This window comes from Sceloporus occidentalis, unplaced genomic scaffold (assembly GCF_023333645.1).
Source record: "Sceloporus occidentalis isolate IW3139 unplaced genomic scaffold, rSceOcc1.0.p SCAF_5, whole genome shotgun sequence".
Taxonomy (NCBI): domain Eukaryota; kingdom Metazoa; phylum Chordata; class Lepidosauria; order Squamata; family Phrynosomatidae; genus Sceloporus; species Sceloporus occidentalis.
The window spans coordinates 96,752,437-96,777,005 of NW_028316985.1; the positions used below are offsets into that span (position 1 = coordinate 96,752,437).

The 24,569-nt window shown below is 44.3% G+C and overlaps 1 protein-coding gene across 2 annotated transcripts in view; it reads right to left on the minus strand.

The window, feature by feature from the left end:
• Nucleotides 1-24,569, minus strand: part of LOC149312530 (tetraspanin-9-like) — a 269,437-nt gene that overhangs the window by 217,245 nt on the left and 27,623 nt on the right. Inside the window, exons 2-3 of one of the 2 annotated variants that reach the window (XM_089524803.1) lie at nt 17,422-17,442; nt 5,453-5,476 (exon numbers count right to left, since the gene is read on the minus strand). The exons of the other annotated variant lie outside the window; for it this stretch is intronic. Coding sequence (XP_089380929.1) covers nt 5,453-5,476; nt 17,422-17,440 — 43 coding nt within the window. The 5' untranslated portion in view covers nt 17,441-17,442. The remainder of the gene's footprint in view (nt 1-5,452; nt 5,477-17,421; nt 17,443-24,569) is intronic. 2 annotated transcript variants of the gene reach the window in all.

A 24,569-nucleotide genomic window follows, 5' to 3' on the forward strand; every position in this document is an offset into this window, starting at 1 on the left:
TCTTTAAGGGATTTTGGACTTTGGGCAACATCTAAGGTTTCTGGGAGCTGATGTCGAAAATCTCTTAAAGGGCATAGTTTGTGAATCACTGGTCTAGATAAAGGGAAGTAATAGTGCCACTCTATTCTTCTTTGGTCAGGCCTCATCTGGAATACTTTGTCCAGTCCTGGGCACCACAATTCAAAAAGAATGTTGACAAATTGGAGCGTATCCAGAGGAGCCCAAAATAGTGAAGGGTCTGGAAACCATGCCTTATGAGGAAAGACTTAGGTAGCTGTGTATGCTTAGCCTGGAGAAGAGATGGTTAAGAGGTGATATGATAGCCCTGTTTAAGTAGTTGAAGGGGTGTCACACTGAGGATATAAGAAGCTTGTTTTCTGCTGCTCCAGAGACTAGAACATGGAACAATGGATACAAGCTACAGGAAAAGAAATTCCATCTCAACATTAGGAGGAGCTTCCCGACAGTAAGGGCTGTTCGACAGTGGAACACACTGCCTCAGAATGTGGTAGAGTCTCCTTCTTTGGAGGTCTTTAAAAAGGCTGGATGGCCATCTGTCGGGGCAGAGGATTGAATTGGGTGGCCCTTGTGGTCTCTTCCAACTCTATGATTCTATTACAATTGTTTAAATGTCAGCTTAAAATCTTTTTTTTCCCTGGGAATTTTTTTTTTAGCTGATTGAATCAGTTTAATTGTTTTTATTGCCTTTCTTGTTTTGATCACATATTTTGGAGGCGTTCTTGTTTAAATTATTTTTTGCTGTTTTAATTGTATTTGTTTTCTATGAGGAAAAGCTAATGATGTAGCTAGTGGTGCTTGATTTTAAAAGAAAACACTGAAGAGTGTTGACTGTAAGATAAAACCCTGTGGCATTCCACTTGAGACCTCTCTCCAATATGAAGTGCAATTATTGATGATGATTTGTTGAACAGTTTCCAACCAGTTATGTATCTGTCTGATGATATTGCCATCTATTTCACATTTAATCAGTTTGCTAATCAGAGTATCATGGGAGGCTTTGTCAAATACTTTGCGGAAATCCAGATAAATGACAACTACAGGATTACTACCATCTACAACTAGTAATCCACTAAAAACAAAGCTACATGATTAGTTTGGCAGGATTTGTTCTTGATAACCTCATGCTGGCTTTAAGAAGCACTGCACCATCATCTAGATACTTGTAAACAGACTTTTTATAATCCGGTAATAATTTTCCTCAAGCTGACTGGTGTGTCGTTCCCCAAATCTTCTTTTCCCTCATTTTTTGAAGAGAGGATAATTTTTGTTCTTATCCAGTCCCCTGGCACCTAACCTGTTCGCCAATATTTCTTTTTAAATGATCGCAAGTGGTTCACATGTAAAGGGACACAACTGTAACTGTAGCTCTTCGAGTGGCCATATGTGAACTTACACAAATGGGTTATCTGTGCCTGCACAGTGCATTGTTTGGACCCTTCTAGAGCTATTATGCAAGTGTCTTGGTAGTGGCCCCACCTACTCCCTGCACACCTGACTAGTACACTTTCCATCTAAATGGACACTGAAGCAGTAGCCAAGGAGCTAAGGAGAGACATGACACAATGAGAAGAGTAAATATGGTTTCTGTGGATGATCAACTGTCTCTCCTTCAAAGGTGGTAATGCTCTGGACTGCCTGTTGAGTCTTCTCAGGCCAGCTCACTCATTGTAAATTCCTGCTCCTGAATCCGTTCCATCAGAATAGGTTGCAGGACAAAGGCTGAACCTAAGCCACTCTGATAGCCTTTAGGGCTGAAAGGTGGGGTATAAGTACTCTAATAATAATAATATGACAAAGGCTGAACCGAAGGACAGGTTCCTTCAACACTCTTTGGCCTCTTCCTCTCCACCCGGTGCAATGAAAACAAATTGGAAGTCTCCACATCAATAGATCTAACTGGTGTCAAGGGCATTCTGGATTGGGAGTAGAATGTGAGGCAGGACAAGCAGTGGCATCCTTGGCCTTTTCAAAGCAGGGTGGATGCTTCTGAAAAGAACTCTTCATTGCCACCCAGATGCAGTAGAATCAAAAAGTTGGAAGAAACTACAAGGGCCATCCAGTCCAGAGTAACCAGAGGTGATCAGAGCCAAGGAGGCCTCAGGTGATATTGATGAATGGCCAAATAGAAGCCTGACAGAGGCTGTATGGAGTGTCCTTTTTTCTGCTATTTCATTGGCTGCCTTCAAAGCTTTCTCCCATAGGTCGGTTCCTGTTTGCTTATGGGGTAAATGCCTTGCACTTAGAACAGATATCTATGTTGTGACTTTTCCCAAGGCCTAACAGACAACCGTCTAATTAAAAATAATAATTGTAAGCCACTCTGATAGCCTTTAGGGCAGAAGGGCGGGATATAAGTACTCTAATATTATTATTATTAATAATAATTATTATAATGTGAACTACCAGATACTTTTTTCAGGTATCTTGATGACACAAGATGTATAATTCTTAAAAGGGCATTCTGAGCAAAGCAACCCATATGTCAAACCAGAAGTCAAAGTCCAAAGCAAGTCAAGCTACAATCCAGTTTCCAGAAAGAAGACAGAAATCCAAGCCAAAAAGTATAGCCATAGAAATCAGAGTCCAAAGCTATGCCAAATCACAATCCAAAGGGGAGTTAGAAATCTAAGACATAAGTTATAATCTATCTTTATTATAACTGAAGTTTGTTTGATGTTGCTGTTGCCACAGAAGATGAAAGAGAACGGAGGGTTTAGTCAGGAAGTGAACCAGTCAGGATTATGCGGAGTTGAGGCTAACAATAAAACGCTGACATAATAGCTCTAGAACAGTAATTCTCAAAGTGGGTGGTAGTGCTCCTGGGGAGTGTTGGAAAGCTCAAGGGGGGTGCTAAGGGGGGGGGAAGGGGTGCAGTGAAGAAAAAAGGGGGTGGCAGGGAATTATGAGGATGATGATTGCGTGAAACTTCTTTTGTGCACCATTCTGGGTCCATCCATCCAGGCTGTGAGGCGAGAGACCCAGTATGGCTCGTTTGGCTTTGCCTCACCCTGGAGCAGAGCAAACAGACCCTGTCTTTCCCCTTTCTTCGCTCCCTCTTCTTTCTGGGTACCAAACAGTTGCCACAGCCACCTTTTTGCAGAAACTGCTTGACTTCTCCCTTCAAGGAGCCCAAGGAGAACAGCATCTGCGGGTAAAAAAGACACAAGCTGGTTCCAAGGCAAAAGGGAAGGGAGGGGGCAGGCACGTGCAGGCTATCCTCCTTTCCCCCTTGCCTTGGCTAGCTAGCATGGAGAGGTAGGTGCTTGGGTTGTCTCCCAAGCTGAAAGGGGCCAGTTGCCTGAAAAAGTTTGGGACCACTGCTCTATAAGTTTCCGAACAATGCACTGTGCAGAAACAGATAACCCATTTGTGTGAGTCACAGAAGCCACAAAGAAGAACTGTGAGACACAAGCATTTGTGCAAGTCTCTGTCACATCCTAAAGCAAGGCTCATATCAACAAAAAGACAAGCCATTTGTATAACAATATACACAGAACTGACCTTTATGCAAAATTTCCATTGTTTTTAAAAATGTTAAACATCTAGACCCCACAAGCAGATTAAGCTGTTAGTTCTGATCATACTTTAATAACTTTGCTGGTTGTGCCCGAGAGTTAAAGATAAGCTTTTTTAAAATCTACTTTAAAAAAAAAAGATGATAGGAAGAGACTATATAAAGAAAAATAAGAAATAAGGAACAAGAATAAGCTATAAGAGCAAGAAAAAAAACGCTACTGAGAGCAAGGCAAGGCAACCAATTCTTTCAGCAGGCAGAAAAAAACTGAAGTGGAGGTAGCTTGGTGGGCTTGAGCATGTGCAATAGGCAGTGGAGGAGGGGTTATTTCTGCCAAGCTACTCAGCTTTGAAGAATTCATTGGTGATCTCTGTGCAGGCACCGATATGTAAGGCACAGATACCATGAAGAAGAACTATGGGACACAAGCATTTGTGCAAGTCTGTGTCACATTCTGAACCAAGGCTTATATCAACAAAAAAGAAGGCAAGTCATTTGTATAACAATATGCACAGAACTGAACTTTATGCCAAATTGCTATTGTTCTTAAAAATGTTAAGCCTCTAGAACTCACAAACAGATTAAGATGATAGTTTTCATCATACTTGAATAACTTTGCTTGTTATGCCCAAGAGTTAAAGATAAACTTTTCTAAAATCTGACTATCAAAATTAAAGAGTTTATGAAACTCTCATAATAAATTTGCACACAATAGGCCACAGCTTTCAGAGGGAGAGGACTAGAAGTCTTCTTTCAAACAATAAATGGATCACAAATGGATGAAACCAATTAATTCTATTCATTCACTAATAAAACTACCATGAAACATTTCAGAAATAAAGTTTGCCCAACAATTCTAAATTGATTTCTGATGTTTTTTACATAGGTGGTCTTGCAATTTCATCTTTGTGTGGAAGTACAGGAAGACCATTTCATAGGTTATTTCACAGCTCAAGACCCAATGTCATTAATATTCCAAAGGATTCATGCAAGCATACGTGAACATACCCTGCAAACCGGCAAATAAATGAAAAGTTGACAGCCAAGAAAACATATGAGGATACTGATAGTAAACTCTGTATAAACACTTCAATAGCATGGCTCAAACTGGAATAACAGAATAATTTTACATTCATTCCTCTTCCCAAACAGATTAAATTTTTTTCCAATCAACCCAGATACTGAAGTACAGTTGTGTAATGTGCACCAATCCCCCAAATTTTCTAATATATTTCAGTCATCAAGGGCAGGTTCCACTAAGCACAGACTTAAGAAAAGGGTCTGGAATCTGTGATACTCCTGATATTGAATTCCAGCTCACCATCTGCCCCAGACAGCATTGCCAATGGCCAATGTGAGGAGTTGAAGTCCAACAAAAGCTGTAAGATTTGGATGAAAGTAAGCAGTTTCTGAGGGAGCACTAACAAAGGATTCAATGTGTATTCTGACTAATGTCAACTGCATAAAATTAGCACACATAACCATATTATCACTTGATATTAATTTGATTATTTGTTGTTAACTGCCTCTAAGTTGGCCTTGATTCATGGCAACCCTGGATGAAAAATTGTTGGGCAAAGGAGCTCATCTTACAATGCTAGTGAATACTGTAAGCTAGGGAAAATGATAGTTTCAAGACATTATTTTTAAACATATTCATTTCTACATAATCTATGTTCACCATTTTGGAAGTCTAGATAGGTACCTTTTAATTATTTTAATGCATGAGTGAATGTGTATGAGTCTTGCATTTTTTTCAGGGCTGGATGCAAGTAGGAAGGAAATCTAAGAATCCTCTTGGGTTGGTGTGTGTGTTTGGAGAAGGAAATTTTATATAAATTTATTGGATTCAAACACTTAACAAACATAGCCTGGTCACACCTGTCAAGACTTATTAGGAGAAGAAATGCACCATACCTCCAGAACTCATACATCTGCATGCTATGTTTGTTTCAGAGAAATAAAGAGCATACTGTATATTAAAATGAAAAAGATACATTAAAATGCAAAAAGATAAAAGACACAGCAGAAAAATTATAGTTGAACATATTTTAGTCAATTGAAGAAATGTGTAAATGATGTAAAACACATAAACGAATAAGTACATTAAGGGCTCTTCCAGACTGGTCTAAAGAAGAATAAGTTCTCATAATATAGCTCCTTGAGTTTTGCCTGCTGATGTCACCTCCATGTCTACTGTTCCATTCTTTTTATTTAAAACTGGGGAAGGTTTGGCAAGACTGTCCTTTTGTTTGAAGGGCAAATTTTCTCCTGTATGGTTTTTTTCTTTTAGAGTTACAGAATTCTTAAAGCAAAAGTGTCATTTCACTGATATACTATAGTACTATAACTCTAAAGGATGAAAAGATAATGGAACATACTGTTCAAAAAGAATTTGAAAGAAACCCACTTGAGGGTAGGAATAAAAAGTTGCAGCTAGTGCCAGGAACAGCCAGAAGCCCAGGACAGTAGAAACATCATTTGGATATTTTTAGAAAACCTTGAGAATTATAGCAACAAGTACCACAACCTAGATAAATATTTGCACCATCTGGATGAACCCTGGGGATAACGCATACAAATGTGCACAAATTCCCACGCAGCTCCCAGTTCTTCCATGCAATGTCCCTAGGATCTTTGGTTACAAAACAAGGATGGAAAGAAAATGCAGGCAGGATTTGGAGAAACACAATAAAGTCAAGACTGAATCATAGAGTTGGAGGAGACCACAAAGGCCATCCAGTCCAACCCCCTCCCATGCAGGAACTTTCACTCACAGCAACCCCGACAGATGGCCATCCAGCCTCTGTTTAAAGACTTCCAAGGAAGGAGACTCCACTACACTCTGAGGGAGTGTGTTCCACTGTCAAACAGCCCTTGTGGCAGGAAGTTCCTCCTAATGTTGAGATGGAACCTCTTTTCCTGTAACTTGCATCCATTGTTCCATGTTCTAGTCTCTGGAGCAGCAGAAAACAAGCTTGCTCCTGCCTCAATATGATATCCCTTCAAATATTTAAAGAGGGCTATCATATCACCTCTTAGCCTTCTCTTCTCCAGGCTAAACATACTTAGCTCCCTACGTCGTTCCTCATAGGACATGATTTCCAGACCTTTCACCATTTTAGTCGCCCTTCTTTGGATACACTCCAGTTTCTCAACATCCTTTTTGAATTGTGGTGCCCAGAATTGGACATAATATTTCAGGTGGGGCCTGACCAAAGCAGAATAGTGTCACTATTACTTCCCTTGATCTACACAATACACCTTTATTGATGCAGCCTAAAATTGCATTGGTCTTTTTAGCTGTTGCATCGCACTGTGGACTCATGTGCATTTCATTTTTCCATCCTAACTGCTGTACCTTACATTTCTCATGCTGGATTTCATTTTGTTAGCTTTGGCCCAGCTTTCTAGTCTAGGTCATTTTGAATTTTGATCCTGTCCTCTGCGGTATTAGCTGCTACTCCTAATTTGGTGTCATCTGCGATAGATTTTTTTTTTTGGAAAATATATTTCTTCTTCGTGGTCTCTGCACATCATAAAATGGGTTGTACTGTGCATGTGCAGTGCTGCTCAGAAACTTCTGGAATCACTGAGCAAAGTTAACTTTGCAACTTTTTGGCGGTAGGTCCGCTCATCCCTTATAGGTCCCCTGCGTTCCCGCTCTTTCCCCAGTTCTGAAAGCGACATGAGAATGAGCCAATGTAGAGCAGGACACTGAGGGGAGGATGGGTGGGATTTGTATGTATTCGCAGATGACCACTCGAAGAACTCTTTCCCCAGTTCCTTTTTCCGCTGCGTTAGCTGCTTAGGAACATTGCTGCTGGAATCCGCTTGTTTTTCTCAAAACTCTAACAACTTCAGCTTGCTTGACCATTCTTGATCTGACCCCCCAAATATTGTTGACCATTCAGCGCCTCTTACGACTTCGATTTTAGAGTTTTGATTCGGCTCACACTGTCTCTGGCTCCGTTCAAGAAGTGCGATGTATAAAATGGTATAAAAAATATTTACAAATCTCAAAAAACCCAAATAATAGTAAACGGTCAAAGAACTAATGACTGTTCAATTACCAAAGGAACATGGCAAGGATGCCCACTTTCTCCACTCCTTTTTATAATGGCGATGGAAACTTTAATTAAAAAAATCTAACTTGAAAAAGAGATCAAAGTAGCTAAAGTACAGAATCATGAATATCATTTATGTGTCTATGCAGATGACGTAGTAATCTTTCTAGAAAATCCATTAGCAAGCATTAAAAAATTAGAAGAAATATTTGAAGAATTTGGCGAAATCGCAGGTGTAAAATTAAATAAAACTAAAAGTGGAATAATAATCAAAAACGTATCCCCAGAAGAAACCAGGACACTCAAGGGGAGAACAGATTTTCGGATAATTGCAAAAAATAATTATCTAGGAATTATAATTACTAACCAAAATGCAGATTTGTAGAAAAACAACTATGAAAACACCTGGGAAAAGATTCAGTAAGATCTAAACAATTGGAATAATAAACAACTGTCACTTCTGGGTAGAGTGGCAACTATTCAAATGTGTGTACTTCCAAAAATGTTGTTTTTATTTCAAACACTGCCAATATTAACAAATAAATCACCATTTAAGAGCTGGAATAAGGACATAGCAAACTTTATATGGAAGGGGGGGAAAGCCAGAATAAAAAAAAGCAGTCATGCAAGACAGAAAAGAAAAAGGAGGGCTTGGTCTCCCTAATTTAGAATTGTACTACAACGCATCAGCACTCTTATGGGTAAGAGATTGGATTTTACTAGACAATCTCAAAATGTTAGAGATAGAAGGTATTAACATGAAATCAGGATGGCACGCATATTTATGTCATGATCCCTTAAAAGAGATAGATATAAACACACACTTCATCAGGAAAGCATTATTCAAAGTATGGAAAAAATACAGGAATTTTTTAATGTAAAAATACACAGATGGACCTCGCCACAAGAGGCTTTCCATAAAAATGAATTTGAGAAAGATCATAAGTGACTGCCTGAAGGAAGAGGCCCCTCCCTCCTCAACTGTCATCTCGGCCTCAGAGGGAGCCATCAGGCAGACCCAGCAACATCTTGCACTGCCTGAAGGAAGAGGCCCCTCCCTCCTCAACTGTCATCTCGGCCTCAGAGGGAGCCATCAGGCAGACCCAGCAACATCTTGCACTGCCTGAAGGAAGAGGCCCCTCCCTCCTCAACTGTCATCTCGGCCTCAGAGGGAGCCATCAGGCAGACCCAGCAACATCGGGGACTGCCTGAAGGAAGAGGCCCCTCCCTCCTCAACTGTCATCTCGGCCTCAGAGGGAGCCATCAGGCAGACCAGCAACATCAGGGACTGCCTGAAGGAAGAGGCCCCTCCCTCCTCAACTGTCATCTCGGCCTCAGAGGGAGCCATCAGGCAGACCCAGCAACATCTTGCACTGCCTGAAGGAAGAGGCCCCTCCCTCCTCAACTGTCATCTCGGCCTCAGAGGGAGCCATCAGGCAGACCCAGCAACATCTTGCACTGCCTGAAGGAAGAGGCCCCTCCCTCCTCAACTGTCATCTCGGCCTCAGAGGGAGCCATCAGGCAGACCCAGCAACATCGGGGACTGCCTGAAGGAAGAGGCCCCTCCCTCCTCAACTGTCATCTCGGCCTCAGAGGGAGCCATCAGGCAGACCAGCAACATCAGGGACTGCCTGAAGGAAGAGGCCCCTCCCTCCTCAACTGTCATCTCGGCCTCAGAGGGAGCCATCAGGCAGACCAGCAACATCAAGGACTGCCTGAAGGAAGAGGCCCCTCCCTCTTCAACTGTCATCTTGGCCTCAGAAGGAGAGATCAGGCAGACCCAGCAACATCTTGGACTGCCTGAAGGAAGAGGCCCCTCCCTCTTCAACTGTCATCTCGGCCTCAGAGGGAGCCATCAGGCAGACCCAGCAACATCAGGGACTGCCTGAAGGAAGAGGCCCCTCCCTCTCAACTGTCATCTTGGCCTCAGAGGGAGCCATCAGGCAGACCCAGCAACATCTTGGACTGCCTGAAGGAAGAGGCCCCTCCCTCCTCAACTGTCATCTCGGCCTCAGAGGGAGCCATCAGGCAGACCTAGCAACATCAAGGCCTGCCTGAAGGAAGAGGCCCCTCCCTCTTCAACTGTCATCTTGGCCTCAGAGGGAGCCATCAGGCAGACCCAGCAACATCAGGGACTGCCTGAAGGAAGAGGCCCCTCCCTCTCAACTGTCATCTTGGCCTCAGAGGGAGCCATCAGGCAGACCCAGCAACATCAGGGACTGCCTGAAGGAAGAGGCCCCTCCCTCCTCAACTGTCATCTTGGCCTCAGAGGGAGCCATCAGGCAGACCCAGCAACATCTTGGACTGCCTGAAGGAAGAGGCCCCTCCCTCCTCAACTGTCATCTCGGCCTCAGAGGGAGCCATCAGGCAGACCCAGCAACATCAAGGACTGTCTGAAGGATGAGACTTCTCCCTGCTTTAATTGTCACATTGTATTTGTATTGAATTCAATTTTCACTGTACACCGCTATGATCATTGCGGAATAGCGGTCTATAAATAAAACGTATTATTATTATTATTATAAGTGGATAAAATATGAAGATTGTACAACAACAATAAAACATGACATTAAAATGAAGACTAGAGAACAATTAGAACAGGAAGGGATATCGATTAATTGGCTGCATTACATCCAACTTAAGGAAGAGTTTAACAAAGCTATGAAAAAGGAAGGAATTGAGACAGATAAAAGGGAGTTTGACAAAATCTTATTAGGAGGTGTGAAAGGATTTATAAAGAAAACTTATAAAATACTTCTGGATATTGAAACAAAAGAAGAAACTATTAAAGAAACTATGGCGGGTTACAGACAGCCCTCAAGCGGCCGTTCTCCCACCGCTGCCATTCGCTGCGGAGGGAAGCCCCAGCGGCCAGACCGCGAGGCTTCCCGGCGCAGTGAAATAGGAGCACCGAAATGGCGCTCCTTTTCAAAACGTAGAAGTGCCGCCGTGAGGGGCGAAGCGTGCCCTCGTGGCATCACTTCGGCTGCAACACGTCTGGATGCCTAACCCTAGCACGCACGGAGCGCATTATAAGTGGCGGTTTGTAACCCGCCTCTGATAAAATGGATACAGAATATAGGGAGACCAATACCTTTAATAATGTGGGAGAACTCTTGGAAAAATAACCAAAAATATACTAAGTGTAACACACTGAAAGAAAACTACCTAAAGATTCTGTATAGATGGTATTTAACTCCCTCAAGTCTATGAAAGATGAAAAAACGACCCAATGCTAAGTGCTGGAAATGCAAAGAGAAAATCAGAACTATGTACCACGTATGGTGGCAATGTGAAGAAATCCAAAAATATTGGGAAAATATACACAAAATAATGCGAGAAAAATTAGAAATAAATATCCCTTTATTACCAGAACTATTTTTACTAGTGGATGTGGATGTAATACAAGGCAAATTAACTAAAAATCAGATTAGTATAATATTATATTTGATTTCCGCAGCACAAATGGTTTACGCCAAATATTGGAAGTCTAAAACAATAGTCTTGCAGAATGGAAATTAAATCTACATGAGTTATTAATAATGGACAAATTGTCGATGTACACTGCAGGTAAAACAAACCTAGAATATGAAAAGAAATGGGGAGAGATAGGGAAAATTTGGTACTAGTAGAGTAACAAGTACGTAAGTGGGAAAAAGGGGAAGAAACCAATGAGACAGTTGACAATAATGATACTCATGGGCGAAGAGGAATAATGATAAGTGACAAGTTCAAGATGATAGAAGAATTACATATATGGGGATTCGATGTATAAACAGAAATCTGGTTTTCCTTCCCCCCCCTTCTATTCTGTTCTGTTAATTTTATATAAATGTAAATGTACATTTAACTATTTTATGTACTCTAAGAAAACCCAATAAATATAATAATAATAAAAAAGAAGTGTGATGTATGTGGTGGTAAGAACCCTGGACATGGTCTCCACCCTTTGTGCCTTCTCTGCCTCGGTGAGGCCACAATCCCAAGTCTTGTGCTCTCTGCAAATCACTGACTCCTCAGGCAAGGGAGAACTGTGAGTCTCGCCTCAAGGCTGCCCTGTACCAACAAGCTCTCTTGCCTCCATCAGCCTCCCGCTTTGGCACCCGCTGCCTCGGAGTCGGTACCAGCGGCTGCTGGTTCTGTGGCCCAGGGCTCCTCCACTGAGCCAAGTGACACCGTCATGTCTGTCCCGAAAAGGGATGTTGGGTCCGAAGGAGCATGCCAGTCGAAGTCCAAATCCTCCAAAAAGGACAAGACTAAGCATAAGAACTCAATCTCCAGAAAGAATTCGGCCCATGATAAGGATACGAGCTCTCTTGCGGATTCAAGCTCAAAATCCTCCTCAAAAAAGAGGCAGAAGCCCTTGGATTCAGGAGAAGGTTCTCCTCACAGCTCTTCAAGGAAGAGGCTTTTGGATTTGGGAGATGGTTCTCCTCATGGTTCTTCCCACTCCAAGAGGCCAAGACCAAGACTCCTGATGGCGCTCAGTCTTCCACCAAAGACATCGCCACCCCTTTGGTACCCAGACGGGACTCGTCGGTACCAGTCCAAGGCCGAGTCTCTTCAGACCCATCAGACGTCGGTTTCAGCTGCGGTTGTTTCTCTGCCTGCCACGTTGGCCTTTCACCAACTCTCCGAAGAGGTAGTCAACTCTGCCACTCGGTCATCTCATCGGCGGTCTCCCACACCGGTCCCTCAGGTTCAGATCCATCACGCAGAAATTCACCAGCCTCCGCGCTTCCTTCAGCAGGAAGATTCGGACGATTATTATGACAGTGAGACAGATAGATATTTTCTCTCTGTCAGTCACAACGTCATCCATTGTCGCTTGGGCCGTGAATCCACTGTCCCACCAATGCCAAGATCCACTTTGCCACTGACGTCAAAATCCACTCCACCACCAATGGCTCCAGTACCGTCTCCTGCCTCGGTTCCAAGACTTTGTTCTGTTGTGGCCACTGCTACCCAGACGCTGCACTTGTCTTCTCAAGCGGTATTGGATGAAGATGCCTCTGAATCCAACAATGTCGATTCCCACCATGGAGATCCGTGTGAGATTGCCCCACATTCTCCTCATGAACTGTTCCAAACAGGTGCTTCGTCTCCCACCAATGACGTCCTCACATTTGCTGAGCACATCATAAAAATGGGTAATGCATTGGACTTGCAGATTACGCACACTGAAGATTGAGAGATGGGCCATGGCAACGTCCATCCCATTGTTGCCTTCGCTAGAGAGGTTAGCCAGAGCTGCTGGATGCACTGGCTTCTGTGACACCCACAACCAGGAAGATTGAATCCTTGTACAGGATTTCTCCATCCCAGTCTTCTTGGTTGCTTGCACACCCCAAGCAGAACTCTGCCATTGTTGAGGGGTCTCAACAGTCCTTCACGCCAACGTGACTGGTAGGTGAAAAAGGTTGATGGCCTCGTAAAAAAGGCCTATGCCTCCTCTGTTTTGCGACTCAAGGTTGCCAATTACAACGCCTGTATGGGAGCATACATACAGTGCTTAATGAAGAGGATTTCTCCCATCATCCCGGATGTCCCAGACGAATGTCAGGGTGTCCTGACCGAAATCAGAGACAAGGCTCATTCCATCGGGAGCTGGTTGATCACCTCAGCAAGACACTCCACGGATTGTTCAGCCAAGTTCATGGCGGCTACCATTGCCCTAAGGAGGCACGCTTGGTTCCATTCTTCGAACTTGAACCCCAATGCAAAGGCCACCATTGAAGACATGCCCTTCGATGATGCAGGCCTCTTCAACCGTGGGACTGATGAGTGCCTCAACTTTAAGGCGGCTGCCAAGAAACATGGTATGTCAACTCTGTCTCAACCCCAGTTTCGGAAGCATTTTGGAGGTCAGTGTCAGTGGTATGGCCAGGGCCAGCGGTCTTTCCAACAGGACTACCCATACCAGCAACAGGAGCACCAGAGGCAGCGCTACCCATCCCAGTCCTCTTCTTCTTCTGGCCGCTGCCAGCCCCCTGCTCGGTACCGCAAAAACTACCGAAAACAAGATACCGACCAGGGCAAGAAGAGACCCTGAATGCTTGCTGCGTGCTCCATCGTTTCCTTCAGCTCCTCCTTCTGTGACATCTTGCGGCCCTTCTCTGACACCTGGATCACTGTGACTTCCGACTCTTGGGTCCTGGACATTATCTGTAGGGGTTATGCCCTCGAGTTCGAAGAGCTCCTGCCAACTGGAGCTGTTGTTTCCACACACACCCCAGACACTGTTCTCGATGAAGTACGCTCTCTTTTATCAAAGTGCGCAATCTTGCCCATTGACCCTTCTCAAGCTCCCAGGTATTTCTTCTCCAGATATTTTACGGTCCCCAAGACCAATGGTGGCATTAGACCAATCTTAGACTTGAGACTCCCCAACTCCCATTTGGTCTACCATCGATTCCATATGGTAACCCTTGCCTCTATTCTACCCCTGTTGCACCAGGGCCTGTGGTTCGCGACGATCGACCTGAAGGACGCATACTTCCACATGGGGATTCGAGAGAGTCACTGGAGATTCCTGTCCTTTGCCGTCGGTCCCGACATGTACCAATACAACATCCTTCCCTTCGGCCTCTCCACAGCTCTGAGAGTCTTCACCAAGTGCATAGCTCCAGTGGTGGCCTACCTTCACCAACGAGGCTCCAGAGTCTTCCTGTACCTGGACGACTGGCTCCTCACGGCCTCTTCCAAGGACGAATTGTGGAGAGACGCTGACTTTGCTCTGTCCCTCCTCTCGGCCCTCGGGCTCATGGTGAACTTGGAAAAGTCACATCTCACCCCGGTCAAGTAGATCAGATTCATTGGCACCATCCTCAATTCCGAAGACTGTGTTGCCTATCTCCCTCAGGACCGCTTCCAGGCCCTTTGCACTGCAGTCACGACTTGTCTCACACACAGGCGAGTGAGGGCCAGCAATGTCCAAATAGCTCTAGGACACATGGCCCCCACAACGTTTGTGACTCCGTGGGCAAGGCTGCGGTTTTGGCCCCTCCAGTCATGGTTCCTGTCGGCCTTCAATGAAGTGACGGACTCCACGTCCAAGTGGCTCATGGTCCCGAGACCCATCTTCCGCTCGCTCCGTTGGTGGCTCGATTCCCGAAACGTCTGCGTCGGCATGCCTTTTTCTCCTCAGCCCCAGGCCACCCTGACTACAGATGCTTCCATGGAAGGTTGGGGCGCCCACATGTCAAACCTTTTCATCAAGGACAAGTGGTCTCTGGAGGAACAGGCTCTCCACATCAATGCTCTCAAGATGCTTGCTCTGGAAAAGGCCTTGAAATCCTTCGGGGTGAACCTCTCCAGCAAGGTAGTACTTCTACTGATGGACAACACCATCGTCATGTACTGCCTCAACAGACAAGGGGGCACCAGGTCTCAGACCCTGCTCGACATCATGCTCTGCACCTGGGACTGGTGCATCCCAAGAGGGATTCTGCTCCAAGCTATGCACCTGCCAGGAGAGCAGAACGACTTGGCCGACCAGCTCAGCAGGTCTCACAGACTGTCATGATTGAAGTCTCCATCCCAAGACGGTCGGCGACCTCTTCAGTCGACGGGGACCTCCCCCCCAACCTCTTCACGACTGCTCTCAACAGCCACTGTCCCCAGTTCTGTTCCCAAGCACGCAACGAGGACTCCCTCGGAGATATGTTTGTCTTCACTTGGTCAGGAGAGATGCTATATGCCTTCCCTCCATTCCCACTGATTATCAGGGTGGTCTCTGAGATGACAAGGGACCGCTTGGATGCCATCCTGATCACTCCTTGGTGGCTGAGATAACCATGGTTTCCATCCCTGTTCCACTTCTCACAGGAGGACTTTCTCCGTCTCAAGTTCCGTCTGGATCTTCTCACTCTCCAGGATGGCTGGGTTCGGCATCCAGACATCGAGAATCTGCTGATGGTGGCATGGAAGCTCCATCCCTAGACCTCCCTCGGTACGAACAGTGATCTTGACTGCCCAGAAGCCGGCTACCAAGAAATCCTATGCTTCCAAATGGAAGAAATTTATTGAATTTCTCTCTGCGAGAGACCTTTCTCCATCCTGACTGTCAACATCGGTGATGTTGGAGTTCTTGATTACACTTTTGGATTCGAGGCTGTGCCTCACCTCCATCAAGTGTTATCTTTCTGCCATCTATTCTCATTTCCCATTTGATGGCAAACCTTCTTTTTTCGGGAACCCTCTGGTGAAGAGTTTCCTGAAGGGAGGCAACAACCTCCATCCTCTGGTCTCAGTACCGACACCTGCTTGGAGTTTGGACGCTGTGCTGCCTTCTCTGCAATCCAAGCCCTTTGAACCCATGGCCACAGCTGACTTGGAAGACAGCCTTCCTTGTGGCCATCACCTCTGCCCGCCATGCAGGCGAACTCTGTGACTTGCGGAGGGATCAAACTTTCCTTAGGTTCAATAAGGGTAAGGTTGTCCTCCGTACCGACATTACTTTTTTGCCTCAGGTGGTGTCATCTTTCCACATGTGTCAGGACATTGTTTTCCTGACCCTGGCCTCAAAACTAACCACCAACACAGAACGCCGCTTGCACACCTTGGATGTTCAGAGGGCTTTGGCCTTCTATTTGGACAGAACTGCGGGTTCGAGCCATTCTGAGAGACTTTTCCAATGCTACTCGGAACCGAAAAAGGGACTGCTTGTGACTGCACAGAGGCTTTCCAAATGGGTGGCTGGTACCATCCACTTCTGCTATGAACTGTTGGGCAGACGTCTCTCGGCCAGGGTTCGGTCCCATGCAACTAGGGCGGTAGCGACATCCTCTGCTTTTCTGACTGTAGTCCTCTTGGAGGATGTCTGCAAAGCTGCTGTTTGGTCCCAGCCCTTGACTTTCATCAAACACTACAGGATGGACACCAGGGCCAAATGGGATGTAGCTTTTGGGAGGGCAGAGTTGGTTTCAGGTTTACATTGATTGCACTGCATTTCCATTTGTTTACATGTTGTTGAAACGAATGTCTTTATTGACAGGATTGGCATTGTTTACAGCACTGACATGGTTTACATAGGTACTTCATGATCTACTGTGTTGTATATGTGCCTTATGACTTGGTCAAAGTACTATTTTGATGTACTGAATTCAACAGACACAGTTTTGGTTCAATGACTTTATTGTGGATAATAAACAGTTTTATTTGAACCTTACTTTGGTGTCATGACACTACCTCCACCACTGACCTAAGCTTGTCAGTCTAATCCATTTGTATGATTCGCAGATCTGCGAATACATACAAATTCCACCCATCCTCCCCTCAGTGTCCTGCTCTTCATTGGCTCATTCTCATGTCACTTACGTGGCGTAAATTTCAGAACTGGGGAAAGAGTGGGAATCAAGGGGGCTTATAAGGGGTGGGCAGAGCTACCACCAAAAAGTTGCAAAGTTAACTTTGCCCAGTGATTCCAGAAGTTTCCAATCAGCACTGCGCAGGCACAGTACATCCCATTTGTATGTATTTGCAGATGACCACTCGAAAAAATACCATTACAGGTGAGCAACCTGTCCATTTTTTACATAACTGAAAACATACCAACAGCAAATACTACAATCTACAGAAACGTTGGCACCATCTGGATGGATCCTAGGGAGAATGTGTACAAATACGCACAAATTTCCATGCAGCCCCCTGTTCTTCCATGCAATGCTTCTAGCATTTTCAGTTACAAAACAAGGATGGGAAGAAAATGCAGGCAGGATTTGGAGAAACATAATAGAATCAAGACTGAAAGATCATCACATTCCTAATTAAAATAGAAATTTTTTTGGAAAATATATTTTTACGTATTTTAAAACTTACCAATAGCATATTCTTCCATATCTGACAGAGAGAGAGGGAAAAAGAGAGAGAGAGAGAGAGAATGAAAGTGCCAAAGCAACCTTTTCATGCCTGAATTGCATGCACAAACATATATGTGATTCTTGTGGAGAAACCCCTTTCTTATGCTTATATCATTAATCACTGTAAATTAATAAAGAAATCTATTGCAGTTGCTTCCCTGGATATTCACAAAACAATTAAATTACTAGAATGCAGGTTCTTTGTTCATGTCTTAATATAAAATAGATATAAGTGTTCTTTTTAACAATTTTATTAAAACCTTTATTTGGACTCCTAGATCAAGATTAAAATTCCCATGACACACAGGAAGGAACACAAAGCAGTTTGTCCCTTCTATTGACTAGAAGAACTTCTTGTCAAGAAGAGATTAAGAGGGTTAAAAAACTCAATAAAGGATACAATGATTAGAGGTACAGAACTTATTAGTTGATGACATCGTATTATTCTTTATTGCTTCTGAGAATGATGCTGGTTTAAGTATTATGCAAATAATCAGGTGTTCAAATAAAATTTAATAAACTAGAATCTTTGTTTTACCTTAGAAGTTCATAGGACACTACAATAAATAGCAGGCCTAATCACAGACAGAAAGTTCTTAAATACTCACTTACATATATATTCAAGTGGATAACCTCTTAAGAAGATAAACTATAAAAATTGTATGGTGAAAAATAATCTCCTTATAGGTCATATAAAGGTAAACATTTCCCCTTTGACAAGGTTGTCATGTCCAACTGTAGGGGGTGGTGCTCATCTCCGTTACTAAGCCAAAGAGCCAATGTTGTCAAAGCCAACTCTGTGATCATGTGGCCAGTACAACTGCAAGAGAAAGCTATTACCTTCCCACCAAACTGGTACCTATTTATGTACTTGCATTTGCATGCTTTCAAACTGCTAGGTTGGCAGAAGCTGGGGATAGTGACAGGAGCTCACCACTTCATGCAGCACTCAGGCCTTGAACTGCCAACCTTCCGATCCTGAAGCCGTCAAAGTCAGCATCTTAACAACTGAGTTACCAAAAGGATAGCTATGGCAAAGTTCAATTTCCTTTTTAAAGTCTTGCCAGGTACTCTCTCTAAATCCTATCTAAAAATATGGTAAAAGCTGTTTATTAATTTTATCTTTCAGGCAGAAAAGCTATAAAAACTAAGAACACTGGCCAGTATTCTACATCAGCAACATAGTTAAGTAGACTTAACTATACATGCAGCAAACACACCCCTTCCAAAAAACAAACAAACAATGGGCTGTCCAGTGATTCTGTGAGTACCACTGATATGGATAAACTGTTGGGGCAAGAAAGGAAGACAATATGTCCTCTTTGCACATAATGTATCTGTGAATTCGGGGCCAGTCAAACTATTCAGGGAGATGAGAGGTTTAACTCAGGCACTCTCCCTGAATCCAGTTCGAGAACCTTCAGCAGTTCACTAATGCCTTTAATGGTCACTTCACAGATAAAATCTCTTGGATAAGAGCTGATTTATATTATGTCATTACAGCAGAAGTTGACAATGGGCTGTCCAGTGATTCTGTGAGTACCACTGATATGGATAAATTGTTGGGGCAAGAAAGGAAGACAATATGTCCTCTTGATCCCTGTCCTTCTTGATTGGTTGTCCATGAAAGAGATGCAATTAGATCCCAATTACAATATATTACTAATGTATCTTACAGAGAAGGAAATGTTCCATCCAGTTTAAAAGACATGGCAGTATGAACACTTTTTTTAAAAAAAAGCCCTTCCTGGACCCCCAGGTCTTAAACAACTGTAGACTAGCATGAAATCTCCCTTTTCTGGGCAAGGTGATCGAGAGAACAGTTGACTCCCAACTTCAGGCAGTCTTGGATGATATAAGTTATCTAGACAAATCAAATCAAATTCAGACCAGGATTAGTTGATGAGACTTCTATGGTCACCTTAGTGGGTGATTTTTGCTTGACCATTCAAGCTGATCAACAGCTTCAGCTTATATACCAGCTGCATCCCTTCCTAGAGCCGCAGGACTTAAAGTTTGTAGTGCATATGCTGGAGTATCAGCCGAAGCGGAGTGCACATTGCTGATAATCTCAAGGCTGGATTTTTGCAATGCACTGTAGATTGGGCTACCTCTGTACCAATTTTGGAAATGTCGACTAATTCAAAACACAGCAGCCAGATTGGTTAGTGGACATCCAGGAGTAATCACATCACACCAATATTAAAATCACTCAATTGGCAGCCAATTAATTTCCAGGCAAGGTACACAGTGTCGGTTATTACTTTTAAAGTCCTACATATCTCCCCATTTTCCATGGCAAGACTGTGACCCTTGGGAGAGGTCCAGAGTGGGAGGTGTAAGGAGGGAAGTGGTGCTTTGTTTCCCCCTTTAGATCTTTTGTAATATGCCCCAGTGCTTGACCCTCAACTTATCCACAGGTCATATCAAAATCCAAGATTTTGGCCCCTAAAAACTGACCTCAACTTATACTCTCTCTCTCTCTCTCTGGCTTTGCTTCGCGAATGAAGATTCAGGAAGGACTCATCCCGCACTTTGTACAAGTGGGCTGGTGACTAAAAAGGCCAATCCGGGACAAACATGTCCGGTTGCAGAAAGCACAGTGGAAAGTCTCCTCGGGTGATGTTTCCGGGTTGTGGTTCTTTCTGCATTGTCGTTTCTCTTCGAGACTCGTTCGCCGTGAGCTTTCGAAAAAGGCTGCAGCATCATGGATAGTGCATCTCCATGCCTCCCGATGCGAGGCCAGGGCATTCCATTGTTGGTGATCAATTTGGCCAAGCCTGAGATGTTGGCCTGTTACAGACAGCCAAAATAAAGCTGCTTCGAGTCACAGTGGAGGTATGGTGTTTCAATGATACATGTGTCCTAAGAGTCCAGAAGTCACACCAAAGCCACGCTCCAGCCTGGAGCATGGCTTTGGTGTGACTTCTGGACTCTTAGGACGCATGCATCATTGAAACACCATACCTCTACTGTGACTCGAAGCAGCTTTATTTTGGCTGTCTGTAACAGGCCGTTGTTTCAGGGAGTCCTTGTATCTCTTCTTTGGGGTGCCTCTCTTACACTGACCCGTGGCGAGTTCACCATAGAATACTATTTTTGGGAGGCGATGGTCCTTCATCCTAGAAACGTGTCCTGCCCAGCGCAGCTGCCTCCTCAATAGCATGGCCTCAGTGCTGGTGATCCCTGCTTGCTCATGGACAGCAACATTCGTCACATAGTCAGTCCAGTGTATATTTAGAATTGTGCATAAACAGCGCTGATGAAAGCGTTCAAGGAGTCATAGGTGTTGGCGATAGGTGACCCATGTTTCAGACCGGTAGAGGAGAATAGACAGTACAATGGCTCTATACACACTGATTTTTGTGCTTCGCCTCAAGTGTTTGTTACTCCAGACTCTTTTGTGAAGCCTTCCGAATGCATTATATGCCTTTGCTAGTCTGTGATCGATCTCTTTATCAATCTTGGCGTCTGAGGAGATTATGCTTCCCAGGTAGGTGAATTGCTGGACGGACTTAAGCACAGATGTGCCTACAGTGATGTGGGGATGGTAGTGTTCTTCCTGAGGTGCTGGCTGGTAGAGAACTTCCGTTTTCTTCAGACTGACTTCCAGTCCAAAGAGCTCTGCAGCTGTTGCAAAACAAGATGTTAGGCGCTGCAGAGCTGCTTCCGTATGGGCAACAAGGGCAGCATCGTCAGCAAAAAGCAGCTCATGGACTAGATAGTTTAGGGTATTAGTGTGAGCCCTGGCGGCTTAGGTTAAACAGGCTACCATCAGTACAGTAGCATATATAAATGCCATCTTCTTCTTTGAGGTCTGCCGTAGCCCTTTGGAGCATCATGCTGAAGAAGATTGTAAATAGAGTTGGAGCGAGAACACAACTTGCTTCACACCATTAGTTATTAGAAAGGGCTCCGAGAGAGCATCGCCATATCTGACTTGACCTTGCTGGCCTTCATGTAGCAGGGTAATCATTTTGAGGAATTTTGGGGGGCATCCTAGTCATTCCAGGATCTGCCACAGACCTTTTCTACTCACAGTGTCGAAGGCTTTGGTGAGGTCAACAAATGTTACATAGAGTCCTTTGTTCTGCTCTCTACATTTCTCTTGCAGTTGTCTAAGGGCAAATACCATGTCTGTAGTGCTCCTATTAGCTCTAAAGCCGCATTGGCTTTCAGGGAGAAGTTCTTCTGCAATAGCAGGGACTAATCTGTTCAGCAGTATCCTTGCAAGGATTTTTCCAGCAATGGAGAGCAGTGTTATACTTCGATAGTTTGAGCAATCCGATTTTGCTCCTTTTTTCTTGTACAGGGTGATGATGACTGCATCTCGGAGATCTGATGGCAGTTTGCCTTTTTCCCAGCAACTCACAAGGAGCTCATGGAGTTTAGCATGGAGTACATGACCTCCATGTTTCCAAGCTTCAGGTGGAATTCCATCAATCCCGGCAGCCTTGCCATTTTTCATCTGCTGTATGGCCTTAACGGTTTCTTCCAAGGTGGGAGGCTATGTCCAATTCCTTTGTTATTGGTTGTTGTCATATGTTGAATAGCTGAGTCATGGACTACTCGGTTGGCACTAAAGAGGCTTTGGAAATGTTCAGCCCATTGGTTCAGAATGGAAGCTTTATCTGTGATTAGTGTTTGACCATCTGTACTGTATAGGGAGCTTTGGATCTGATATGTAGGTCCAAACACTGCTTTAAGAATTTCCTAAAATCCTCTGGAGTCACCCAGATCTGCACAACATTGTGTCTTTTCTGCTAAATTGATCCACCACTTGTTCTGAATGTCTCAGAGTTTTTGTTGGAGTTGACTACATGCGAGGCGAAAGGCTGCTTTTTTGACATGGCAGGATGGCTGGGCGAGGTGTGCCTGGTGAGCAGTTCTCTTCTTTGCCAACAGCTCCTGGATCTCTTGGTTGTTTTCATCAAACCAGTCTTGGTTTTTCTTGAGGGAGAACCTTAAGGATTCTTCCGCAGCTTGCAGGATGCTGTTTTTGATATGTTGCCAAAGCGCTGTGGGAGAAGAGTCTACAGGATGGTCTTCAAGTTTAGTTTGCAAATTTGCCTGGAAGTTGTCTCTTATGGCAGCTTGTTGAAGATTGTTGACTTGGAGTCTCCTCTTTAGGATGCCACCCCTCTTAGGTTTGAACTTAAAATGAAGATTTAGTTTGCATCTTACGAGGCGATGATCTGTTTGACATTCTGCACTGGGCATCACTCGAGTGTGATGGACATCGCAAATATTTCTCTGGCGCACAAGGATATAGTCAATGAGGTGCCAGTGTTTGGATTGGGGATGCATCCAGGTTGTCTTCAGGCTATCTTTCTGTTGAAAGATGGTGTTTGTAATAGTCAACTGCTGTTTTGCACAAAACTCTAGCAGGAGGCTTCCATTATCATTACAGTTTCCAACACCATGCTTGCCTAAAACACCTTTCCAGGCTTCGATGTTCTTTCCTACTCTGGCACTGAAGTCACCAAGGATAATGATTTTGTCTTCTGCAGGGACTTTCTGAGGTGGCATAGGTCTGAGTAGAATTTGTCTTTCTCCGCAGGGTCGGCTTGCATAGTTGGGGCATATATACTGAAGAGAACAACATGTGGGAGGCGTAAGGAGATAATGCAATCAGAGTGTCCTGTTGGCAAGGTTTCGAGTTTGGAGGCAATGGAGGTTTTGATCATAAAGTCTACACTTGAAAGATGTTTTTCAGTTTTGGGTTTGCCAGACCAGTAGAGTGTGTAGCCGGCACCATGTTCTTTAAGGCTGCCTTCCTCATGGAGACGAACTTCACTAAGAGCAGCAATGTCAATGTTAAGTCGTGACAGTTCATGGACTATTAGGGCAGAACGATGCTCAGGACATCCACTATCTGCAGAATCTTGCATGGTTCTGATGTTCCAGCATGCAAGCATTAGTCTATTTGCACCTTTGGAGGCTGGTGTGTGCCTTTGTCTCTTTGTCTTTGACCATATCAGAAGATGCCTGTTGGCCGTGGCTAGCCAACCGGGTCGTTGGGGATGAGTTTTCTTTAGGCCACCTTTTCTAGGCCCCTCTCCATATGGAGCAAGCAGTGCTCTCCTTAAAAAAGGATGCTTGGTCATCCCCAGTCAGTCTCAAGCGACCAAAGCCCTGAACCGCCTGCATGCAGGGTTGGGTCTGCGGCTTCCAGTGCATCTTTACACCTGCCGTTTCGTCCCTCGCCTATCGCTACAGGACTTTTTCAGAGATTGGATGTATCCTTCGAGCCTGTGCAATGGATTTTTCTGGTGGAGGTCAGCATGCACAGAACTGGCCTCACCCTTTAAACCAGAGGTTCATCTGCTGAGGCCTTGACAAGCATGGACAGTAGCAGCAAGGTCCTCGGGTCGTAGGTTTGATTAGAGTTTCCTTCTCTTAGATGGTTGACCTTACAGGGTTAGACGAGCACCATCTGCCCAGGTTTGGGATTAGAGTTTTCCTTCTCCTAGGATGGTTGCCATAAGGCTAGAGAGCCCATCCTACCCTTTGGTGCTCTTGGTCAGACCCTTCGGTTGTGACCTGTCTGGCATGGGAGGCCCTGCCGGTGGCTATTATACTACCGCCAGCATAGCTCACATCATCATTAGGGTGCGCAAGCCTCTCCCCTACGACAAGGGGGCGTCAATGGAGAGACCTCAACTTATACTAATACACAAGTATATACGGTATTTTGCTCCCTTGACAAGAAGTGTCTTTCTTCCTCTACTACTTTGCTGCTGTACTGTTGCATAACATACAAACACATACAGATAGCTTATTCAGAAATCATTGCTTTTTGGTTTGTTCTGGATGCAACTGAATACTGCTACTGCTTCTACTGCTCAGTTCTGCTCTCTCACATTCAAATTCCACTGCAATGTTATCTCCCTTAGGGAGAACTAAAGCAAGAAATGGCCAGTGATCCATCTGTTTCTTGTCTGTTTCTACTGATGCAGCCTAGAATCGCATTGGCTTTTTTAGTTGGTGCATCACACTGTTGACTCATGTTCAACTTGTGGTCTAATAGGACTCCTAGATTGCTTTCACATGTACTGTTGTCAAGCCAGTTATCCTCCATCTTGTATCTATGCATTTCATTTTTTT